We start from the raw sequence: 23238 nt of genomic DNA on the forward strand, positions 1-23238 counted from the left end.
ACACAAAGTGTTTAGCATAGTCAATGAAATAGAAGTAGATGCTTTTTTGGAATTCCCTTGCTTTTTTGATGATCCAACGGATGTTGGAAATTTGATCTCTGGTTCCTCTGCCTTTTCTAAATCTAAGTTGAACATCTGGAAGTTCTCAATTCATGTACTGTTGAAGTCTAGCTTGGAGGATTTTGAGCATTACCTTGCTAGGGTGTGAGATGAGTGCAATTGTGCAGTAGTTTGAGCATTCTTTGGCACTCCCTTTCTTTGGGATTGGAATGAAAAGCGACTGTTTCCAGTCCTGTGGCCACTGCTGAGTTTTCCAAATTTGCTGGCATATTGAGTGCAGCACTTTCATAGCATCATCTTTGAGGATTTGAAATAGTTCAACTGGAATTCCATCACTTCCACTAGCTTTGTTTATAGTGATGCTTCCTAAGGCCCACTTGACTTCCCACTCCAGGATGTCTGGCTCTAGGTTAGTGATCACATCATCATGGTTATCTGGATCATGAAGATCTTTTTTGCATAGTTCTTCTGTGTATCCTTACCATCTTGTATCATTATATTTTTTGCTTCTGTTAGGTCCATACCATTTCTGTCCTTTATTGAGCCCATCTTTGCATGAAATATTCCCTGAGTATCTCTAATTTTCTTGAAGAGATCTCTAGTCTTTCCCATTCTATTGTTTTCCTCTACTTCTTTGCATTGATCACTGGGAAAGGCTTTCTTATCTCTCCTTGCTATTCTTTGGAACTCTGCATTCAGATGGATATATTGTTCCTTTTCTCCTTTGCCTCTCACTTCTCTTCCCAGCTTTTTGTAAGGCCTATTCAGACAACCATTTTGCCTTTTTGCGTTTCTTCTTGGGGATGGTTTGATCACCGCCTCTTGTACAATGTTAGGAACCTCGGTCCATAGTTCTTCAGGCACTCTATCAGATCTAATCCCTTGAATCTATTTGTCACTTCCACTGTACAATCGTAAGGGATTCTATTTAGGTCATACCTGAATGGAGTAGTGGTTTTCCCCACTTTCTTCAATTTAAGTCTGAATTTTGCAAGTTCACTAATTCCTAACATGGTGATGTTCACTCTTGCCATTTCCTGCTTGACCACGTCCAATTTACCTTGATTCATGGACCTAACATTCCAGGTTCCTATGTAATACTGTTCTCTATAGCATCAGACTTTACTTTCACCATCAGACACATCCACAACTGAGTGTTGTTTCCACTCAAAAATCATCTTCATCTACAGGTTCAATCCAAATCCCTATCAAAATCCCAATATGGCATTTTTTGCAGTAACAGAAAAGCAAAATCCCAAAATCTATAGATAGTCCCCAAATACCCCAAAGATCCAAAACAATCTTGAAAAGGGAGAACAAAATCTCACACTTTCTGATTTGAAAACAAGCTACAAAGCAACAGTAGTCAAGACAGTATGAAACTAGCATAAACACAGAATAGAGAAATTAGAAATAAGCCCTTTTGTATACTTTTAACAAGAGCGACAGGCCTACACAATGGGAAAAGAATGCTCTCTGAAGCAAGAGGTGTTGGGAAAATAGGATGTTCACCGGCAGCCGCCCCCACACACATAAAATACAACACAAAGATGGATCCTTACCATACATCACACACAAAAATTTAACTCAAAATGGATCAAAGCCCTAAGCATAAGACCTAAAACTACAAATATCCTAGAAGAAAGCACAGGAGAAACACTTCATGGCATTAGCATTGGCAACATACTTGACATTTGGTGACTAGCTCATTTCACTCAGCATAATATTTTTTGAAGCTCATTCATGCTGTGGCAAGTAACAGAATTTTTTTTTTTTTTTGATGACACCAAAAAGCTCAAGTGACTAAAGCAAAAACAGTGACTATATCAAACTTTAAAACTTCTAAGTATCAAAGGAATTAAAGCATAAGCTAACTTGTATGTGAAATCAAAATTAAACTCAAAAGAGAGTAGAATGATGGTTACAATGGGTTGGGGTGTGGGAGAAATGAAAAGACACTGATCAAAGGTACTTATGTTTAGTCATGAGATGACATAGTTTTGGGGATCTGATGTACAGCATGGTACCTATTAACAGTACTGTACTGTATACTTGGAATTTGCTAACAGAGTAGATCTCAAGTGTTCTTACCATGCCCATATTAAAAAGGTAATTATGTGATGTGATGAATATGTTAATAACTTATTGGGGCAATCATTTCATGACTTATACATATAATTGATTATAACACATTGACCACTTTAAATATATACAATTTTGTCAATTTCTACTCAATAAAACTAGGAAGGGAGAAAAAAGAGCAAAAAACAAAAATAGTTAAGTACGTAAGTTTAATGTTACATTTTTTTACTTTTTATAAAATAAAGAAAAGTAAAAGGATGGAGAACAATATACCATACTGCTGCTGCTGCTGCTGCTGCTAAGTCGCTTCAGTCGTGTCCGACTCTGTGCGACCCCATAGACGGCAGCCCACCAGGCTCCCCCGTCCCTGGGATTCTCCAGACAAGAACACTGGAGTGGGTTGCCATTTCCTTCTCCAATGCGTGAAAGTGAAAAGTGAAAGGGAAGTCGCTCAGTAGTGTCCGACTCGTAGCGACCCCATGGACTGCAGCCCACCAGGCTCCTCTGTCCATGGGAGTTTCTAGGCAAGAGTACTGGAGTGGGGTGCCATTGCCTTCTCCGAATATACCATACTAAGACTAATCAAAAGAAAGCTGAAGTAGTTACATTAATTTTGGACAAAGAAGACTACACAGCAAGAATAATTATGACGGATAAAGATTGGCATTACATAATGAAAAAGGACAATTCTTAATGTGTATGCACCTAACAACAGAGTATCAAAATTTTTTGAGGCAAAACTAACAGAATCACAAGGAGGAGACAGATTTACTTCTTAGAGATTTCGACACCCTTTCATTAGTTATCAGTTACTGATAGATCCAGCAAGCCAAAAACCAGTAAGGACATAACTGAACCCAATACTACTAATCAACTGGATCTAATTAACATATTTACAGAAAATTTCATCTAACAGCAGCTGAATACATATTTTCCTCAAGCTCATATAGAACATTCATCAAGATAGACCTAATTATGGGCCATAAGACATACCTTAGCAAATTAAAAAGAACAGATATTACAGAAAATATACTCTTAAACCACACTGAAATTAGACTAGAAATCAGTAACAGAAAAAAATGCAAAATATTTGGAGCATAAACAACATACTTTTAAATAACGTATTGGTCAAAGAAGTCTCAAGAGAAAAATAAAAAGTATTTTCAGCTAAATCAAAATTTTTGGATGCAGTGAAGCCAGTGTCTAGTGGGAAATTTACAGCAGTGACTGCATATATTAAATAAGAAAATTCAAAATCAATCTTTAGCCTGCAACTTAGAAAACCAGAGAACGAACAAATTAAATTCAAAGCAAGCAGGAGAAAAAATCTAAAGCAGAGACCACACTGAAAAAAGAAAATCAATACAGAAAAATTAGAAAACTCAAAAGATAGTTCTTTGAAAGATCAATAAAACTGATAAGCTTCTAGCCAGGTTAACTGAAAAAAGGAGAAAGTAGATAGAAATTACTAGCATCAAAAGCAAAAAGATTCCATCACCACAGATCTCATGGATATTAACAGAAAAAATAAATAGATATTATGATAAACTCCATACCTACAAATTTAATAACCTAGATAAATGGACCAATTTCTTGAAAAATACAATCTACCAGAACACACACAAGGAGAACTAGATAAACTGAACAGGCCTGTATCTATTAAACAACTTGACATACAATTAATCATCTTCCAAAATAGAAAGCCCCATACCTAGATGGGTTCACTGGTGAATTTCACCAATCACTTAAGAAAGAAATTGTATCAGTTCTCTAGAGTCTTCTCTAGAAGACAAGCAAAGGGAATACAGTCCAATTCATTCTATGAGACCAGCATTATCCTAATACCTAAGACAGATGTATTACAACAACAACTACAAACCAATATCTCAGCAAACTAATTCCAGCAATGTATAAAAATAAGATACACCAAGACCATGTGGGATTTATCCTAGGTATGAAAAGCTGGTTCAACATTTAAAATTAATTAATATAATTCATCTCATCAACTGGCTAAAGAATTATTTGATCATATCTACAGAGGTAGAAAATGTATTTGACAAAATTAAACATCCATTCATGATTAAAAAAAAAAAACTCTTGGCAAACTAGGAATAGAGGGGAACATCTTCATCTTGATTAAGAACATCTACAAAAAATTCTACAGCTAACTATGTACTTCATGAGGACAAACTGCTGCTGATATCAAAAACAAGCCAAGAAAAACTTTATAGATTCTCACCACTCCTATTCAACACTTCATATGCATTAAAACAACCCCCCTCAAAAATAAAGTGTATACAGATTGGGAAAGAAGAAGTAAAACTATCTTTGTTCACAGATGACACGATTGTTCACATAAAAAAATTCCAAGTCATCAAAAACGAAAAACATCTTGGAACTAATAAGCAACCATAGCAAGATTGCAGGACATAAGATTAAGGTACAAAAGTCAACTGCCTTTTTATATACCAGCAATGAACAATTTATACTTGAAACTAAAAAACACAATACAATTTACATTAGCACACAAAAAAGAAAAAAAAGCAAGAAATATTTAGGTACAAAGCAAATAAACTATATACAAGATTTACAGGAGGAAAACTATAAAATTCTGAAGAAATCAAAGATCTAAATAAATGGAAACATATTTTATGCATTAATACATGGAGAGGAGGACTGCATATTGTTGAGACACCAGTTTTTCAACATAAAATATAGATTTAAAGCAATTCCAATCAAAATACCAGCAAGTTATTTTGTGGATATGGATTAGTCAACACAATACTGAAGAACAGTCAAAAGACTGATACCAACTGATTTCAAGACATATTGTAAAGCTAGAGTAAAAACAGACATTGTGATATTAGAGAAAGAAACAAACAGATCACTGGAAGAGAACAGAGAGCCCAGAAATAGCCACCAGATATAATCAACTGAACTTTGTCAAATGAAAAAAGGCATTTCAAAAGAGAAAGGATAGTCTTTTCAACAAATAGTGCTGGAACAACTGAAAAGCAAAGAAATTAATCTAGATACAGATCTTACATCTTTTTCAAAAATTAACTCAAAGTGGATCACAGACTTAAATATTAGAGAAAAAACTATAAACACTACAAGATAACATGGAAGAAAATTTAGGTGTCCTTGGATTTGACAGTGTCCTTAGTTTTTTAGATCCAACAGCAAAAGCACAATCCATGAAAGAAAAAAGTTATAAACTGGACTTTTCATGAAAATTAAAAATTTCTGCTCTAAGACACTAATGAAAACACAAGTCACAGACTGGGAGAAAACCTCTGTAAAACACTTATCTGATAAATAATTTTTATCCAAAATATATAAAGAACCCTTAAAACTCAACTGCAAGAACACAGTCAACTATTTGAAATGGGCAAAAGACTTGAAAAGACACCACACCAAAGAAGATACACTGATGGCACATAGGCATATTAAAAGATGCTCAACATGGTATTTTATCAGGGAACTGCAAATTTAAACAATAGTGAGGTATTACTGCTCAGATTAGACATTAATGTCTCACTGTTCAGTCAGAATTACTTTGCTGACAAAGATCTGTATAGTCAAAGCTATAGTTTTTCCAACAGTCATGTACAGATGTGAGAGTTGGACCATAAAGAAAGCTGAGCACTGAAAAATTGATGCTTTTGAACTGTGGTGTTGGAGAAGACTCTTGAGAGTTCCTTGGACAGCAAGGAGATCTAACCAGTCAATCGTAAAGGAAATCAACCCTGAATATTCATTGGAAAGACTGATGCTCAAGCTGAAACTCCAACACTTTGGCCACCTGATGAGAAGAGAGCCAACTCAGTAGAAAAGACCCTGATGATGGGAAAGATTGAAGGCAGGAGGAAAAGGGGATGACAGAGGATGAGATGGTTGGATGGCATCACCGACTCAATGGACATGAGTTTGAGCAAACTCTGGGAGATGGTGAAGGACAGGGAAGCGTGGCTTGCTGCAGTCCATGGGGTTGCTAAGAGTCAGACAACTAAGTGACTGAACAACAACTGTTCAGATGGTAAAGAATCTGCCTGCAATACAGGAGACCTGGGTTTGATCCCTGGGTCAGGAAGATCCCCTGGAGAATGGAATGGTAATCCATTCTTGCTGGAGAATTCCATGGACAGAGGAGCCTGGTACACCCCATGGGGTCTCAAATAATCTGAAAGACTGAGTGATTAACACTTTCATTTCCACTGCACTCCTCTCAAAATGGCCAAACCGCAAAACACTGACATCACCAAAGGCTGGTGAGGATGCAGAGCAACAGGAACTCTCATCAATGCTAATGGGAATATAAAATTATTTTGCACAGCCACATCAGAAAATAGTTGGGTAGTTTCCTGCAAAATTGAACCATACTCTTACCATACAATCTAGCAACAATCTAGCAATTGTGCTATTCATATTTACCCAAATCAACTGAAAAGTTATATTCACACAAAAACCTGTACATGAATGTCTAGAAGAAACTTTATTTATAACTGCAAGAACCTGGAAGCAACCAAGATGTCCTTCAATAAGCAAATAAAAGAACAAAACGTAGTATATGCATACAGCGGTATTTGTTCTGAGAGAAAAAGAAATGAGCTATCATGCCAAGAAAAGCTAAGCAAGTACATTAAGTGCGCACTGCTAAGTGAAAAAGTCAATCTGAAAAGGCTGCAGTGTATGATTACAAGCATATGACATTCTAGAATAGACAAAACTGTGGAAACTTTTTCTTTTTTTTTAATCAATGGTTGTCAAGGGTTGAGGTGAAGGAGGGAGGGACGACTAAGTGGAGCTCAGGGAATTTTTAGGACACTGAAACTATGCCACATGACACTGTAATGATGGAAACATGTCAGTATACATTTGCCAAAGCCCACATACTACACAACACAAATAATGAACAATAATGAAAACTATGGACTTTACTACTAATACATCAATACTGCTTCAATTATAACAAATCTACATTCATGCAAACGTGCTACATTAATAGCAAGGGGGACTGAGGAGAAGAAGAGTGTATATAGGAACACTGTACTTTTCATTCATTGCTCTGTAAAACTAAAACTTCAAACAGTTACCTGTTAAAAAAGGAAAATCTTAAAGTTTTAGTGGGTGAAGAAATTCAACAGAAATTTCTTCAAAGAATACACACTAAAGGTCAATAAAAGAAAAGATGAAATGATGTTCAACCTCATTAGCCATCAGGAAATGTGAAACAGTTCACTCTCAGACAGATATCATCAAAACTCGGATAATAACAAGTACTGGCAACAATGTGGGGAAACTGCAGTGTTTATCCAGTGCACAAAGACTGTAAAATGGTACAGTGGCTCTGGAAAACAAGTTAGCACTTTCTCAAAATGTTAATCACAGAGTCACCATAGGACCCACAACACTTCTAAGTATATACCCGAGAGAATTGAGGGGGAAAAAAGTACCCACAAAAACTTGTATGCAAATAATGTTCAGAGCATCATCATTCGTTATAGCCAAAATGTAACGACAACTCAAATGCTCATCAACTAGTGAACTGATTAACAAAATGCAGTATATCCACAAAACGTAGTATTATTCAGCCACAAAAAGGACTGAAATACTGAGACATGGTAAACATGGATGAACTTTGAACATTTTTTCCAAGTGAAAGAAGACATAAACAAAAAGGTCATATATTATTATTCCATTTATATGAAATGTCCAGATAGGCAAATCCATGAAGACAGAAAGTAGATTAGTGATTGCCAGGGTGTCGGTGAAGAGGAGGATGGGAAGAGACTGTTAATAAGAATTTAATAGAGCACTATTAAAAGAGTTTCTTTCTGAGGTGATGAAAATATCCTAGAATTAGTAGTGATTGCTACACAACTCGGTGATTGTATTAAAACCAATGGATTGTATACTGTAATAAAGGGTGAAATTCATGTCATAGACATTATATCTCAATGAAGCTCTTATATAAAAACAATCAAGCAGCTGACCATCCACAAAAACTTCAAAGGCTTTAGAGAAACTAGTCAAATAAGCAAATCTAACTCCTAATGCTAAATACTTATTTGGAACTTATCACAGACATACAGGAATTTAAAAGGTATAAACATAATAATATAAAAAGTACTATAATATAAAAATATAACTAAAGATAATAAAAACTTTTTAAAAAGTAAGAAAATTTAGAAGCATATTGTGACTCATATTGAGGTTTTTGTTTTACTTTTTCACCCCCTTCACCTATTTCTCCCACCTCCTGCCTCCGGCAACCATCAATCTGTTTTCTGTATTTACAAGTTTGTTCTTTGTTGTTGCTGAGGGTAGGATTTCATACATAAGAGACAGCATGTGGCATTTGTGTTTTTCTGTCTGACTTATTTCACTTAGCATAATGCCCTCAAGGTCTAGCCACGAAGCCACGATGTCAGGATTTTCTTTTCTTACAGTTGAATAATGTTCCATCACACACGCGCACACACACACTCACTCATTCCACAATTTCTTTATCCACTCATCCACTGATAAATTCTTAGGCTGTTTCTGTATCTTAACCATTACAAATAATTCTGCAATAACCATGGGGTACATATATCTTTTCGAGTACTTTTAGTACTTTGATTTTCTTTTGATAAATACCCCGAAGTATAATTGATGGATCCTATGTGTTAGTTGCTCAGCCGTGTCCAACTCTTTGCAGCCCCATAGATTATAGCCTGCCAGTCTCCTCTTTCCGTGGAATTTCCCAGGCTAGAGTACTGGAGTGGGTTGCCATTTCCTTCTCCAGGGGATCTTCCCGACCCAGGGATCAAACCCAGGTCTCCTGCATTGCAGGTAGACACTTTACTGTATGGTAGTTCTATTTTTAATATTTTGAGGAACTTCCATGCTGTTTTCCACAATGCCTGCACCAATCTACATTCCCACAAACAGCACACACAGATTCTCTTTCTCCACATCCCTGCCAACACTTGTGACTTTTTGCGTTATGAAAAATAGCCATTCTAACAGGTATGAGGTGATACCTCATTCTGGTTTGTTTTTTTTTTTTTGGCTGTATCAGGTCTTAGATGTGGCACACGGGATCTTTGTTGTGTCATGCAGGATCTTTCACTGTAGCACCTGGATGCCCTAGTTGTGGCACATGAGCTCAGTAGTTGCAGCACATAGGCCTAGTTGCTCATGGCATGTGGGATCTTGCAATGCAGGTCACCAGGGATTGAACCCGCATCCCTTGTACTGCAAGGAATATTCTTAACCACTGGACCATCAAGGAAATCCCTTGTGGTGGTTTTGATTTGCATTCCCTGATAATTTGTGATGTTGAGCATCTTTTCAAGGACTTGTTGGCCATCTGCATGTCTTCCTCAGAAAAATGTTCAGGTCCTATGCCCATTTTTAAACTAGATTGTTGGGGTTTTTGATATTAGCCCCTTACCAGATATGTGATTCGCAAATATTTTATCCCATTCAATGTGTTGCCTTTTCATTTTGTAGATGGTTTTCTTTGCTGTGCAGAAGCTTTTTAATTTGATGTAGTCCCACTTGTTTATTTTTGCTTCTGGTGCTTTTTAAAATCTAGTTTCAGATTTAAAAAATCATTGCCAAGACCTATGTCAAAGCATTTACCATTTACATTTTCTTCTAGGAGTTTTATGCTTTCAGGTCTTACATTCAGATCTTTAATCCATCTAATTTCTGTGTACAGTGTAAGACAGTTGTTGAGTTTTATTTTTTTGCATGTGCTATCTAGTTTCCCCGACACCATTCATTGAAAAGGCTGTCCTTTTCCCCCTGTATATTCTTGTCTCCTTTGTTGTAAACTAACTGACCATAAATGCATAAGTTTATCTCTGGGCTGTCTACTCTGTCTCACTGATCTACATGTCTGCTTTTATGTCAGTACCATCCTGCTTTAATTACTGTAGCTCTCTAATATAGTTTGAAATCATCACGCATTATGTCTCTGGCTTTGTTCTTTTGTTCTGACTATTTGAGATTTTTTGTCATTCCATACAAGTTTTAGTGCTATTTGTTCTATTTCTTTGAAAAATTTCTTTGAATTATTGGAATTTTGATAGGAATTGCAGTGAATCTGTAGATTGTTTTGGGTGGTATGGACATTTTAATAATAATGATTCAATCATGATTCATCCAATAGTATCTTTTCATCTATTTGTGTCTTCATCAATTTCTTTCATTAATGGCTTAAGAGTTTTCAATATATAGGTCTTTCATCTCCTTGGTCAAATGCATTCCTAGACAGTTAATTCTTTTCAGTGTAACATTAATGCGATTGTTTGCTTTCTCTTTCTGTACTTTAAGTATATAGAAATGCAAGAGATTTGTGTGCACTGATATGTATCTTGCAACTTTGCTGAACTGGTTTTTCTAACTTTTTTTAAATGGAGTCTTTACGATTTTCCATACATATCATGTCATCTGCAAACAGATGACATATAAAACAGGGACAGTTTTATTTCTTCCTTTCCAATTTCGATGGCTTTTTATTTCTTTTTCTTGCCTAATTGCTCTTGCTACCTTCTATCAAGTTTTATTTCTCTTTCTCTCAAGCCGTTCAAATCACTGAGAAGCAGAAAGGAGGCATTCAGGATCACAAATATCATGCCACCATATTTCTTCTCTCTGGAATAATAGAGGTAATAAAACTATATATAGTTGTAAAAGCAAAATCAAATAGAATCCTTACTCATTAACCTCTGTACAGTCTTTGAAATTTTAATCCAGTTAAAAGTAACATTTTACCAGTCATTCTACACGACTTGGGAAGGTAGCATAAAACAGTCTGTATCCTTAGGAAGTTTGGCATGTTAACTATGAAAATGTTCCTCTCAGATGACCCACTGCAGGAAACATTATTGACCAGTGGTCCTAGTTGCTGAGCTCTCAAAACCATTTTCTTCTTTGGTGCTAAGCCAAGCTCCCCATGAACTGTTCCCTGCCCATGACTTAGCACAGCATGGCAGACATATTTAATGAAGCCCTTTTCCCAGGAGACACTGACTCTTCTGACGGTTCAACCTTGGACTGATGATTCTCTGTTGGTTTTTCTGTAACTTTCTTAGAGCTACACTGAAGTATAAGGTTTTTCCTACTCAGCATGCCATTGTGCTAACCTTCCTCCTCCACAGAAGTTAAGTCTTGGTTTTTACCTTCCACTTGATAATTACAAGTTTTCATGACTCAAAGAACATAGTTCCATATGACATAACTAAAGATTAATATTTCTTTAAGCTGTCTATAAATTTTATCAAGAATAGATTTTCCACAATGACTTAAAACAGCTATGTAAGTACAAATAATTAGGTGTCTCAGAATAAGACTACCAAATAAAAGAGGAAGCAAAACAAAGAGGAAGAAATCCAAAGTAAATAGCAGTTTGTAGTAATTCAGATCTAAAATTAAAACCAATAAACTTAATTATAAGGAGTTTTAAAATTTACTGGATGTTCTTATAATATATTGTTTCATTTGATTCACACAACATTGGAGTAAAAAGAAAGCACAATACTTACTGAGTTCCTTTATGCACCAAACATTGGACTGGGGTACCACTGTAATAATAGTATTTCCATTTTACACATGATGAAATTGAAGCTCATAAAGTTAATGGATATACTTAAGCTCACAAAACTATTAATAGCGGACCAAGGTCTTATTTCCCCTATGTTGTCTCCAAAATATCATACAGAGAATACTCATATCCCTAAGGATTGAGCCCATACATTTATCTCTTTTCACTCTCCAAAACAGAATATATTAAAAGCAGGGCTCAAATCACTCTCCATTCACAACAGAACAGGAGTGACACTTCACTTCTTCTCTCACATCCTAACGACAGAACAAGTGAAACCAAGCAGGACACCTGAAACCTATGACTCAGTTCAAAGGAGAACTGAAATTAATAGTTAATGAAGCTAAGATCACTAATTAATTTAAAATGTAGCTTACTGATTTTCAATTTGGAAAAGCCAGTCTCAACAATGATCAGTATTGGGATTGATTAATCTTCTTCCTGCTCTAATATCAAAGGTATCCTACATAAGGTACCTAGGTGAACTCTACTGGTAGCACCACAACAGCATTTTCTATCCCCAGCACTTCCAAACTGGCCAGTTGAGGTTAATTTAATTTTAGTATGATGGGTACAGAGGGAAAAAGGCATTCAAATTGTAGGTAAAACACCACTGAAACTTGTTGTACCAGAAACAACTTGAAAATATATATATAGTTTTTAAGACTAATGAGCAGGGGTAATTAGTTACTCTTGGTATTCTTCCTATCTCTGATCATTCTTTCTCTTCTTGTTTTTTCACCAAAACAAAATGCCTCTCACTGACACCAGCAGGTTCAGCATGTTGGTTTACGAAACAGTGCAAGGAGAAGACCCTATTCTAACTTCTCCTAAATATATATCATCATTTAATGCAAAATACATATTATTTAATTCTTGGTAGCAGTGATGTAAAAATTACAAATGTGAATAGAATTTTAAGTTGTCAGAAAAATGCCTATTTTATCACAATCAAAGGAAATGAATTGGTCAATACATCAATTTTTTTTAATAGCTAACATTTAGCAAGGAGAACAAAGAATACTGAAGTTTCACAAAGAAAAGGTGATACAATGGAAAGAACTGAACTTCGTGTAAGACAGCCTGCCACTTTTCAGCACTTTTAGGAATAAAAATAAAAACAAAATTATATAATAGCTACAAAAACAACTAAAATATTTAGGAATAAGCTTAACAAGAAATGTCAAAACCTATATAAGTAAAACTCTTGAAAGTTTACAAAGTAAACTTGAACAAATGCAAAGCTACCTCCTATTTCTGGATAAGGTAACTCAACATCATGGAGAGGCAATTAACTCCTTAACTTATAAAGCTGATGAAATTCCAATTAAAAATAAACAAGCTTTCTCAAGGAGTTAGTCAAAATGATACCAAAATTCATAGTGAAAAATATACATCCAAACATAGCTAGAGTAACATGAAAAGGAAAAGCTACAAGGGCACACTAGGGATATAAGCAAAAACAGATGAACCAAACTGTATTTCAGATGAATAACTTAACTATGATAAAGGAAAAGATTAAAACTTTTTTAAAAAGAAAAAGAACTCATCCAAGTACCTACTGAACAGAATGTACTGGTTCGATACAGCAATGACAGACTGTAATAAAGCACTCTGAAGTCAGACTGCTCGAATTCAAATACCTGCCCATCTAACCACTTGCTAACTGTATGACTTTGGACAAGTTAATTTATAATCTCTTTGTTGTGTAGGTTTCCTTATCTAAATAATAACAGTATCAATATTGCAGTACTAACAGGAAAACTGCTATAAAACTGCTCACGTAAAAACTTTAGATTACTGATAATATTTTAAGGATTTGATAAGTATTTGCTATCATGCATACATGCTAATTCGCTTCAGTCATCAACTCTTTGCAACCCTTGTGGACTGTAGCCTATCAGGCTCCTCTGTCCATGGGATTCTCTAGGCAAGAATACTGGAGTGGACTGCGATGCCCTTCTTCAGAGGATCTTCCCAACCCAGAGATCAAACCCTCATCTCTTACGTCTCCTGCATTGGCAGGTGGGGTCTTTACCACTAGCACCACCTGGGAAGGATATTAATTTGAAAACACATTAAGTGTGTGGATATCAGGAGACACACATAATAAAAATCCAGTTCTTAAGAAGTAAAATCAGAGAGACCATAAAAACCATTATGTCTCAAATATAGTGAAACAAAAGTACTGTAAAAATTAAGTATTTGGAAAGAAGGCAAGACTATGGAAGCTCTTGAATGCACAATTAAAACTGGGCAGGCTTTATTTTCTAGACTATGAGGGACCACAGAAGATGTGTGTGTAGTAGAAACAATATGACCAAAATGAGCTGTGGGATTATTCTAAAGTTGGAATGCAAGATTTTTAAGAAGATCAGATGTAGAGTTACTAGTGATAAAGCCAAATAATGACAAAGGTCTGGCTAGAACAGTAGTGATGAGAAAAGAAAATGGCAGGGGGCGCTGCAGGCAGCACAAAATTAACCAAGTTGGGTAATGATTGGATATGAGGTATGAGAGAACGGATGAATACGGATGACAGTGAATGAGAAAACCGTTAGAAGGAAAGAATAAGAAGGAATGGGAACCAATAGAAAGAATTTCCTTTAAGACTGACAGTTAAGTTAGAGTTACATAAGAAGACTTGTCAATTTGAAAATAACGGTACCTTCAGATATCAAGACTGAGTGGGCATTTGGCAACATGGGACTAGTGCTCAGAAGAGAATAAACTGAAGAACAAAACTTTAGATTTTTTTTTTAAAACCTCTTTAGAATGTTCAATGTTGGAGAAGGAAATGGCAACCCACTCCAGTGTTCTTGCCTGGAGAATCCCAGGGACGGGGGAGCCTTGTGGGCTTCCATCTATGGGGTCGCATAGAGTCGGACACGGCTGAAGCGACTTAGCAGCAGTAGCAGCAGAATGTTCAAAACATTCTGTAGCATACAGACACCAGAATGTGTGCTATTTCAGAGCAGTGATAACGTCTTAATTTTTTATCCCTTAATGTTAAGCACAGTTCCAAGAACACAGGAGACTCTCAGTAAAATGCTGCAGAGGTGGGCAGAGTAGGGAAGGGAACAGAGCTGCATGGCTTGTTAATGGCAGAGGCTCGATGACAGCCCAGGTCTCCTGACTCTCCACTGTATCATAATGAAGAGATGACCTCTGATCATCCATACACAGGACACTCTAAGGGGATCTTGTAAGGGAAAAAAATGAATTGTGGGAAGTATCTAGGGGCAGATGGAAGGGAGATATAAGAATATAGCAGGAAAGAAATGTCAGTTATAGGGGGAAAAATGACAGTGTTGTATCATCGACTCGAAGGAAATTTTTCAAGAAAGGAAGCACAATCAACTGTATCAAACGAACATATGCTACAGGCAATGTTTCTCTGGTCTCCTACACCAATGAGACCCAAGGCAGACAGATGTCACATTTTAAAATAAAGAATTAAGAAATTTTAATCTATCTTTCACAACATTTTAAATACATATATCACTCATAGCTGCAGTTCAAAAAAAATACTGCAATCTTCAGTAAATTTTATCTCAACATAATACTCAATGGAAAAGTCACTACAGTAGTTGAGCTGATCAAACACTTGTGCAATAAATGAAACCTGAAGCAAAAGGAAACACTTGAAAAAGTAATTATTTACATGTATTGACAGCAACAAAAAACACATGAACTACTGAAGGTCTTACCTTAAATCTCTTGTCCTGCAATACTTTCTTGATGGCAACCAATTCTCCTGAATCACAAAGTTTGGCTTGATACACCACACCAAATGACCCATTTCCAATCACTTTAGTGTCTGTATAGCTGACTTCTTGTGGCCTGTCTGGACCCTGCCCAGGAGTTGCCACCACTGTGGTCACCTTGCTGCCATCTTTGTCTCCTAAAAGAAAAAAGGGATAGAAAAATGAGAACTGCAAAGACTTCAACCGAGAAAACTGCCACAGTATACCGAGTAAACTATGCGCGTTTTAAGTCCCTTCAGTCATGCCTGACTCTTTGTGACCCTATGGACTGTAGCCCACCAGGCCCCTCTGCCCATGGGATTCTCCAGGCAAGAATAACGGAGTGGGCTGCCACCCTCTCCTCCAGGGGATCTTCCCAACCCAGGGATCGAACCTGCATCTCATGTCTCCTGCATTGGCAGGCAAGTTCTTTACCACTAGCGCCACCTGGGAAGCCCAAATATTCTATAATTATTTTTAAATGCTCGTGTTCATTTATCATATCTATCATCACAGAATTATTTCAACTATTTGTTTAAATTATAAGTAATTATTTTAACCACCATTTATTCAGTCACTCTATAGAGCAGGCACCATGCTTAGTTTATATACATGAATTCATTTAATGAAAACAATCCCATGAAGTAGACAGCACTGTTCCTGTATAAACATAATAAGAAAAATGCTAAATTTGTCCAGTCAAAAGGCAAATGATGGACTCACCAAAGAATCCTTATCTGTCCAACTCTAAAAGCCCTAATTTTTTCCTCAGGCTTTCTTCTTGTACTTGAAAATAAGATACGTGCAACTGAAAACATCTAATTCTGTTTCTATTCAGACCACTCTCCCTTTAGGAAGGTAAAGCTTTAAGTTTTTGCTTCTCCACGTCTTATTTCTTCTTAAGAAAATAGTGATACATTTCCAAGAAAAGTCAGATGGGGAAAAGAAACAGGGGAATGTTAATTTGGGGGTAAGAGACGCAAACCTTGTAAGAAAAATCAAACCCATTCTGAACTGAGCCTCATTCATAACTATCTCACCAGCACTGGGATCTCTGCCCACTCATGGCCATCTCCTTATCTCTTCTGCCTTCATTTCCCGCCAGTAACAATCCAAAGATTATTTCCAAGTTCAAGAGCCACCTCCTTTCTTGACTAAACAATTACCTTACTCTCTGAATTCTTAAACTATTTCAAACCATTCTATACTACTGAGCACTTGATGTTAAAAAGCTTTAAATTGTTCCTTTAGTGATTTCAGAATACACCCAGATTCTAGGGACTACAATCTTTGCAAAGCAGCAATTATGACTTGTGCTTCTTCTCTCTTTGCTGACATTTCTAAAACCAGTTCTCACTGACAAAACTGCACAATGCTTTTTCTCTCTCCTACTCTTCCATTATAGCAATTTTAAGATGTTAGTTGAATTCATAGTAACCTCATAAAAGAAAAATGATGCAATAGTTAAACCCAAATACCAAACCAAGATGATGAAATATGTATTCATTTGTCTTGCACATTAAAAAAAAAAAAATATATATATATATATATATATATATAATAATCTGATTTTCCAATGGTTTGAGTCTTTCCCCTACTCAATTTAAGACTGCCAGAAAAATGAATATCCAAATGTTAGTGGCATATTGTAAACAATATTTACAGCCATTTAAGCTCACAGAGTTAATATATACAAAAGCCAAAAAGCAGTATCTGCAACTGATTAACTCTCTTGTGTGTAAGGCAGCCTTCATGACAGATACAAAAACAATGAATGATTCTTACATACAACAGCTAGGTGGTTTATAGGCAGTCTATACTGTATCACAGCCAGCTATCTGAAACACATATGTCTTTAGTTTTAAGGTGAAATACCCGAACAGATATGATTTAGTTAGCACAAATCCAATATGACTTGTAGAAAGAATAAATCAAATATTGTCAATACCATCATTTTATTTCCAACAGTTTTACATATGCTTTAAATGTACATAAACTTCACCACAAGACAACAACATAACTAAGTTTCCTCTCACCTCTAGTTATCTAGTAAAATAGATCTTAAACATATATGCTAAAAACTTAATTAAATCTAATCTGAGTTCTAAATGATCATGCCTCACTCCCCCAAAATATTCCATAGAACTCATTTTTGATCATGTTAATCAACTTGTATGCAGATCAAGAAACAACAATTAGAACCAGACATGGAACAAGGGACTAGTCAAAAATTGGGAAAGGAGTACAACAAGGCTATATATTGTCACCCTGCTTATTTAACTTATATACAGGGAACGTCATGCAAAATCCTGGGCTGGATGAATCACAAGCTGTAATCGAGATTGCCAGGAGACATATCAATAATCTCAGATATGCAAATGATACCACTCTAATGGCAGAAAGTGAAGAGGAACTGAAGAGCCTATTGATGAGGTGAAAGATGAAAATGAGAAAGCTGGCTTAAAACTCAATATTCAAAAAAACTAAGACCATGGCATCTGGTCCCATCACTTCATGGCAAATAGACAGGGAAAAAATGGAAACAGTGACAGACTTTATTTTCTTAGGCTCTAACATCACTGAGGATGGTGACTGCAGCCATGAAATTAAAAGACGCTTGCTCCTTGGAAGAAAAGCTATGATAAACCTAGACAGGTATTAAAAGGCAAAGATATTATCACTTTGCTGACAAAGGTCCGTCTAGTCAAAGCTATCGGTTTTCCAGGCATGTATGGATGTGAAAGTTGGACCATAAAGAAGGCTGAGTGCCAAAGAATTGATGCTTTTGAATTGGGAGTGCTAGAAAAGACTCTTGAGAGTCCCCTGGACAGCAAGATCAAACCAGTCAATCCTAAAGGAAATCAGTCCTGAATATTCATGGAAGGACTGATGCTGAAGCTGAAACTCCAACATTTTGGCCACCTCATATAAGAGCCAACTCACTGGAAAAGACCCTGATGATGGAAAAGTTGGAAGGCAAAAGGAGAAGGTGGCAGAGGATGAGACGGTTAGACAGCATCACTGATTCAATGGAGATGAATTTGAGCAAACTCCGGGAGGCAGTGTAGGACAAGGAAGTCTGGTGTGCTGCAGTCCACGGGGTTGCAAAGAGTCAGATATAGCTTAGTGACTGAACAACAAAAAATCTTAACCACCACTTCTAAGTACAAACCTTACTATAAATTTCTTCTCCATTTATAAAATAAACCTATCCTTACTTGTATTATTGTACTTGTACTTAAAATCCAAAGTGTTGAATACATTTTCTTGTAATCCTATTGTCCCAAAGAAAATAAAAAGTGATTTCAAACAGTTTGACTTTTCTCTAGATCATTCAAGTCAAAAACCATATCACCAAATATATGTATACATATATACATATATATAATATATATACACACACATATACATATATCACACACACACACACACACACCATGGACTGTATGGTTCATGGGACCGCAAAGAGTCAGACACGACTGAGCAATTTTCACACACGCACATATATACATATTAAAAGAACAATGAATTAATAACTCCAATTCCACTGAACAAGTTTCTTGTGAGATCTCACAGGTCTAATTCACAAAACAAAGCATCATCATCATTTTTAATTGATATAGATATTAACAATGGGTACTCTACTCCACAATTTTAGCTGAAAACAAAAACCATCTGGGTATAACCAAAAATTATGATTTCCCACTCTATAATCATATTTTAGGCTGCCCAAGTGGCCCAGCTGTAAAGAATCCACCTGCCAATACATGAGACGTAAGCGATGCAGGTTTGATCCTGGGTTGGGAAGACTCCCCTAGAGAAGGAAATGGCAACACGCTTCAGGATTCTTGCCTGGAAAATTCCATGGACAGAGGAACATGGCAGGCTATAGTCCATGGGGCCACAAAGAGTTGGACACGACTGAGGGACTGAGTACTATCTACTACTGTTAAACTTGTAAATGTTTATCCCAACATTATGACTTGCCTATAGGAAGAGGCACAAATAAGGTAATTCTGCAAAAATATTAAAAGCAGAGTTGAAAGATAAATGGGTGCCACAGAGGCTATAGCTGAGAGAGAGTCTTGAGACCTCAATTTTAAACTGATTGGATGTGAAACAGAGACCAATCCTTTTACCCTCTTACACATCTAGTAAAAACAACAAAAAAATAACCCTGCTTACTATCTTTGCAAAAATTAAAAGGTTTACTCTATTCTCTTTTGAGCAGTGAGAGAAACTGCTGAGAACTCTTACAGGCTAGCAGGAACTCTTCCTCCACTAGCAGGAAATCCTGGGTATACAAGGAACAATGGCTCTAAGACCTTGTGCCCAAGCGTCCTGGAATTTTTATTCAGAAATCATTCAAGCTCTTCAAGACTGCTCCATCAGCTACCTGAAATAGCAGAGCTGTAGAGAACGGCAAGATAACACTGGCGGTGACTTCGTACGAGCGTCAGTAGTGCATGGGACAGTCGGCAGCTAATGTGCCAGGGAAAAGCACGTCACCATTTGGCACTGCAATTTGCTGACTCAGCAATAAGGTAACAGCTGTATAAAATTTCACTGTACAAAAAGAACTTTCCGATTCATTGTTTCATCTACTCTAATCCTTACGATAAATGGAGGGAACTTATTTATTATGCTAAAATAAGAGAAACAAACTTGTCCAATATAACAGAGCTTTAGGTGACAGAACTCTTCACTCGCCTCAGGCTGTCTCTGCCATATTTTACAACCTTCCCACTACTACTGAAAGACCAACTTCATATACCATCCCTACAAAAGAAGGAGATGCTTCTGAAAATATAATGTAAAAAGGTCAGCTTCAGATTAACAAAAGAATAAATAAGTAATCTTTTGTAGTTCAGTCCTCACTCATTTATTAATAGCTGAAGAGCTATTTCCAAAGATGTTTTGGCAACATTAAGAGTTTGAAATTTATCCTAATTGGAAACCAAAATATGGAAAACAAAAATGTAAAACAACTGATTCTGTGATGTTCAATTTAGAAATTGGATAACTTTGAATCTTAACAATAGAGCATCATTTTAAACACTACTACCAACAAACCAAAAATCCTCACGAAAAGCTAGAATTCATAACAAACGTGCCTCTTTATAAAAAAAAAAAAAAAAACCACCATTTTGCCTAATATTAAATTTCCCAGAATCCAGGGTATCATGAGTCTCACATCAACTACAATAAAATTGGTCTCCAAAAAATGCCACTTTATCTCAGCAGCAACAACAGCAAAGCAGTGGAAGTAGCTCAGTTTCGGGCCTCTCTTCTGGCCAGAGAATTCCTAGGATCCTCTACTGCAATCAAAATTCACTCAAGTAGTATGAATGTCCCACTCTAATTAGAACATAGAATTAAAATCCCTACTCTTTACCACAATGGTTAAATCTTAAAAATATAAACCATAAAACAGTCCTCGTGAAGCAATGCAAAAGTGGTATGCAACAGAACAACCACTTTCCATTGAAGGCTGTTAAATATAGAATACAATTTTACAAAAGCCTTAGATGTATCCCATAATATGTGCAGCCTAGTTCTCAATCTCTCAAAGTTTGTACCTGTAAACTATATCTTGTGGTTACATTTTTTTCATCTTCTGAAATCAATCCTCAGAACAATGGACCCTGAGATGAACAAATGTTACAAGGTAACACAATCCGCATTAAAAGTGTGGACTCAGCATCCGAAACCCAAAAGGCCACTTCAGGCATCCATAAAGATGTCGGAGGTATCTGACACTGATATTCTAATTTTAAAGTTTCTTAGGATTCAGAGCTCAGAAAAAGCACCAACTGTGATACTGCTTAACTGGGAGGCTTTTAGAGATGTTAGTAAGTCATACTAACATAAACTGAAAAGTTAGTAATGACTAACTCTATAAAATCTTCCTTTACCTCAAAAATAACATCTCCATGTAGAAATATCAAAAATAACATCTCCATGTAGAAAAACCAAGTCTATAAATTCCAGAGAAACCAGGACACCAGGTACGATACAAGAAGATACAAGGTGTTTTTATGAAGCTTTTTAACCTAACAATAAGGATTTGTAGGGAAACTAGCTCTGACTATTGCTTCTCATGAAGAGAAACAACATCTATTTTTTATGGATGCCCAAATATAGAAGGCAATGGCACCCACTCCAGTACTCTTGCCTGGAAAATCCCATGGACGGAAGAGCCTGGTAGCTGCAGTCTATGGGGTCGCTCAGAGTCAGACACGACTGAGTGACTTCACTTTGACTTTTCACTTTCATGCACTGGAGAAGGAAATGGCAACCCACTCCAGTGTTCTTGCCTGGAGAATCCCAGGGACGGGGAAGCCTGGTGGGCTGCCATCTCAGGGGTCGCACAGAGTCGGACATGACTGAAGTGACTTAGCAATAGCAATATAACACTCTACTGAAAAACATTACATAAATTTTTTAAAGAATAATAACAAAAAAAATCACCTTATCAAGCATATAAGATAGTCTGAAAGGGAAACATTGACACTGTCAAATTTTCAGGTTTTTAAATTAAAGTTCAAACAACTCTTTATCCAAAGTAAATGGCTAAGAAACTTCTATTAAAGCAATACATACTCTCCAAAATAAACACAACTTAGAAACATGAAAACAACATAAAAATAAGTAAAAGGGAAAAAAGAGCAATGACCTGAGGTCCACAGAAAATCAGAGACAAACTCTAAAATAAACACATTGCTGTCATGAAACAGGGGCTTTACTCAATGATGTGGAAGCTCTAGCAAGAGTACAACTGCTCTCATACCTTGAAGCAAAACTATTAACAAAGCAAAGGAATGCCAACTAAGCACCTGAATCAGTCACCTCAAGCCAATGGTCAATAGCTTCGTTAAAATTTTTAGGGCGATTTCTATGTAAAATTGTGGTAAAAATATTTCTAGCAAAGTCTTTTCCCTTAGACAGACACAATTCATCTCCACATGATTCTATCTAAAAGACTGGAAACACAAAACAAAAAATTATTAAATTTCCTTTGGGGACAGAAAGAGTAAACACAAGGAGAAGCAGGGAAAACAAAATGGACAGATGTCATACACGAGCTGGCTGGGGGAGATGTTTTCCTGTATTTCACTTATAGAAGTGAAAGGAAAACACAGGGTGATAGAGGATAACAATGAGACAGGAAAGATTCTAGAGTCCTTGACAGCACAATAATACCACACTTTCAATCACAGGCAGATACCATCCCAGTGTTCACAAGCGTTGATTCTGAAGAACCATAAAATAACCTTAAGAAAAGAAGAAACCAGTCAAGGGCTTGTCCTTAGATGCATAATGGTGTTAATATTTAAGTACATGCCACACAGTGAGTGCTCAACAAATTAGATTCTCTGAACTTGGATTATTGGCAGTGGCAACAGTTTACAAAAAACAACAATAACAATTCTTCTGTTCTGCTATGCTCTTTTACCACCAGGAACATACCCTACTACAGTGCCTATCACAATGCTTGATACTTATTAAGAGTCCAAGCCCCTCACTTGACCATGAGCTCTCAGGAAAGCCAGACATTATTAAACTATTAAATTCATTTCCCTAATGTTTATTAGCAGAGGGTTCAGCATAACGCAGGTGCTCCGCAAACATCTGGTCTTGAATTTATATAAAAATCACTCAAGCAGAATTACTAGGATTTGGGAACTGACTACTTCCTGCTAAACATTCAGCAGTGTTTTTACTTCTTATGCTTGCCACTGATCAGATACA

At 36.4% G+C, this 23238-nt stretch overlaps 1 protein-coding gene across 4 annotated transcripts in view; it reads right to left on the minus strand.

The window, feature by feature from the left end:
* Nucleotides 1–23238, minus strand: part of GSK3B (glycogen synthase kinase 3 beta) — a 214317-nt gene that overhangs the window by 124798 nt on the left and 66281 nt on the right. For all 4 annotated transcript variants that reach the window (XM_006057598.4, XM_006057596.4, XM_006057597.4 and 1 more), the window contains exon 2: nucleotides 15451–15644. In XM_006057598.4, the coding sequence (XP_006057660.1) occupies nucleotides 15451–15644 (194 nt within the window). The remainder of the gene's footprint in view (nucleotides 1–15450; nucleotides 15645–23238) is intronic.

The sequence above is a fragment of the Bubalus bubalis genome, chromosome 1, assembly GCF_019923935.1.
Source record: "Bubalus bubalis isolate 160015118507 breed Murrah chromosome 1, NDDB_SH_1, whole genome shotgun sequence".
Taxonomy (NCBI): domain Eukaryota; kingdom Metazoa; phylum Chordata; class Mammalia; order Artiodactyla; family Bovidae; genus Bubalus; species Bubalus bubalis.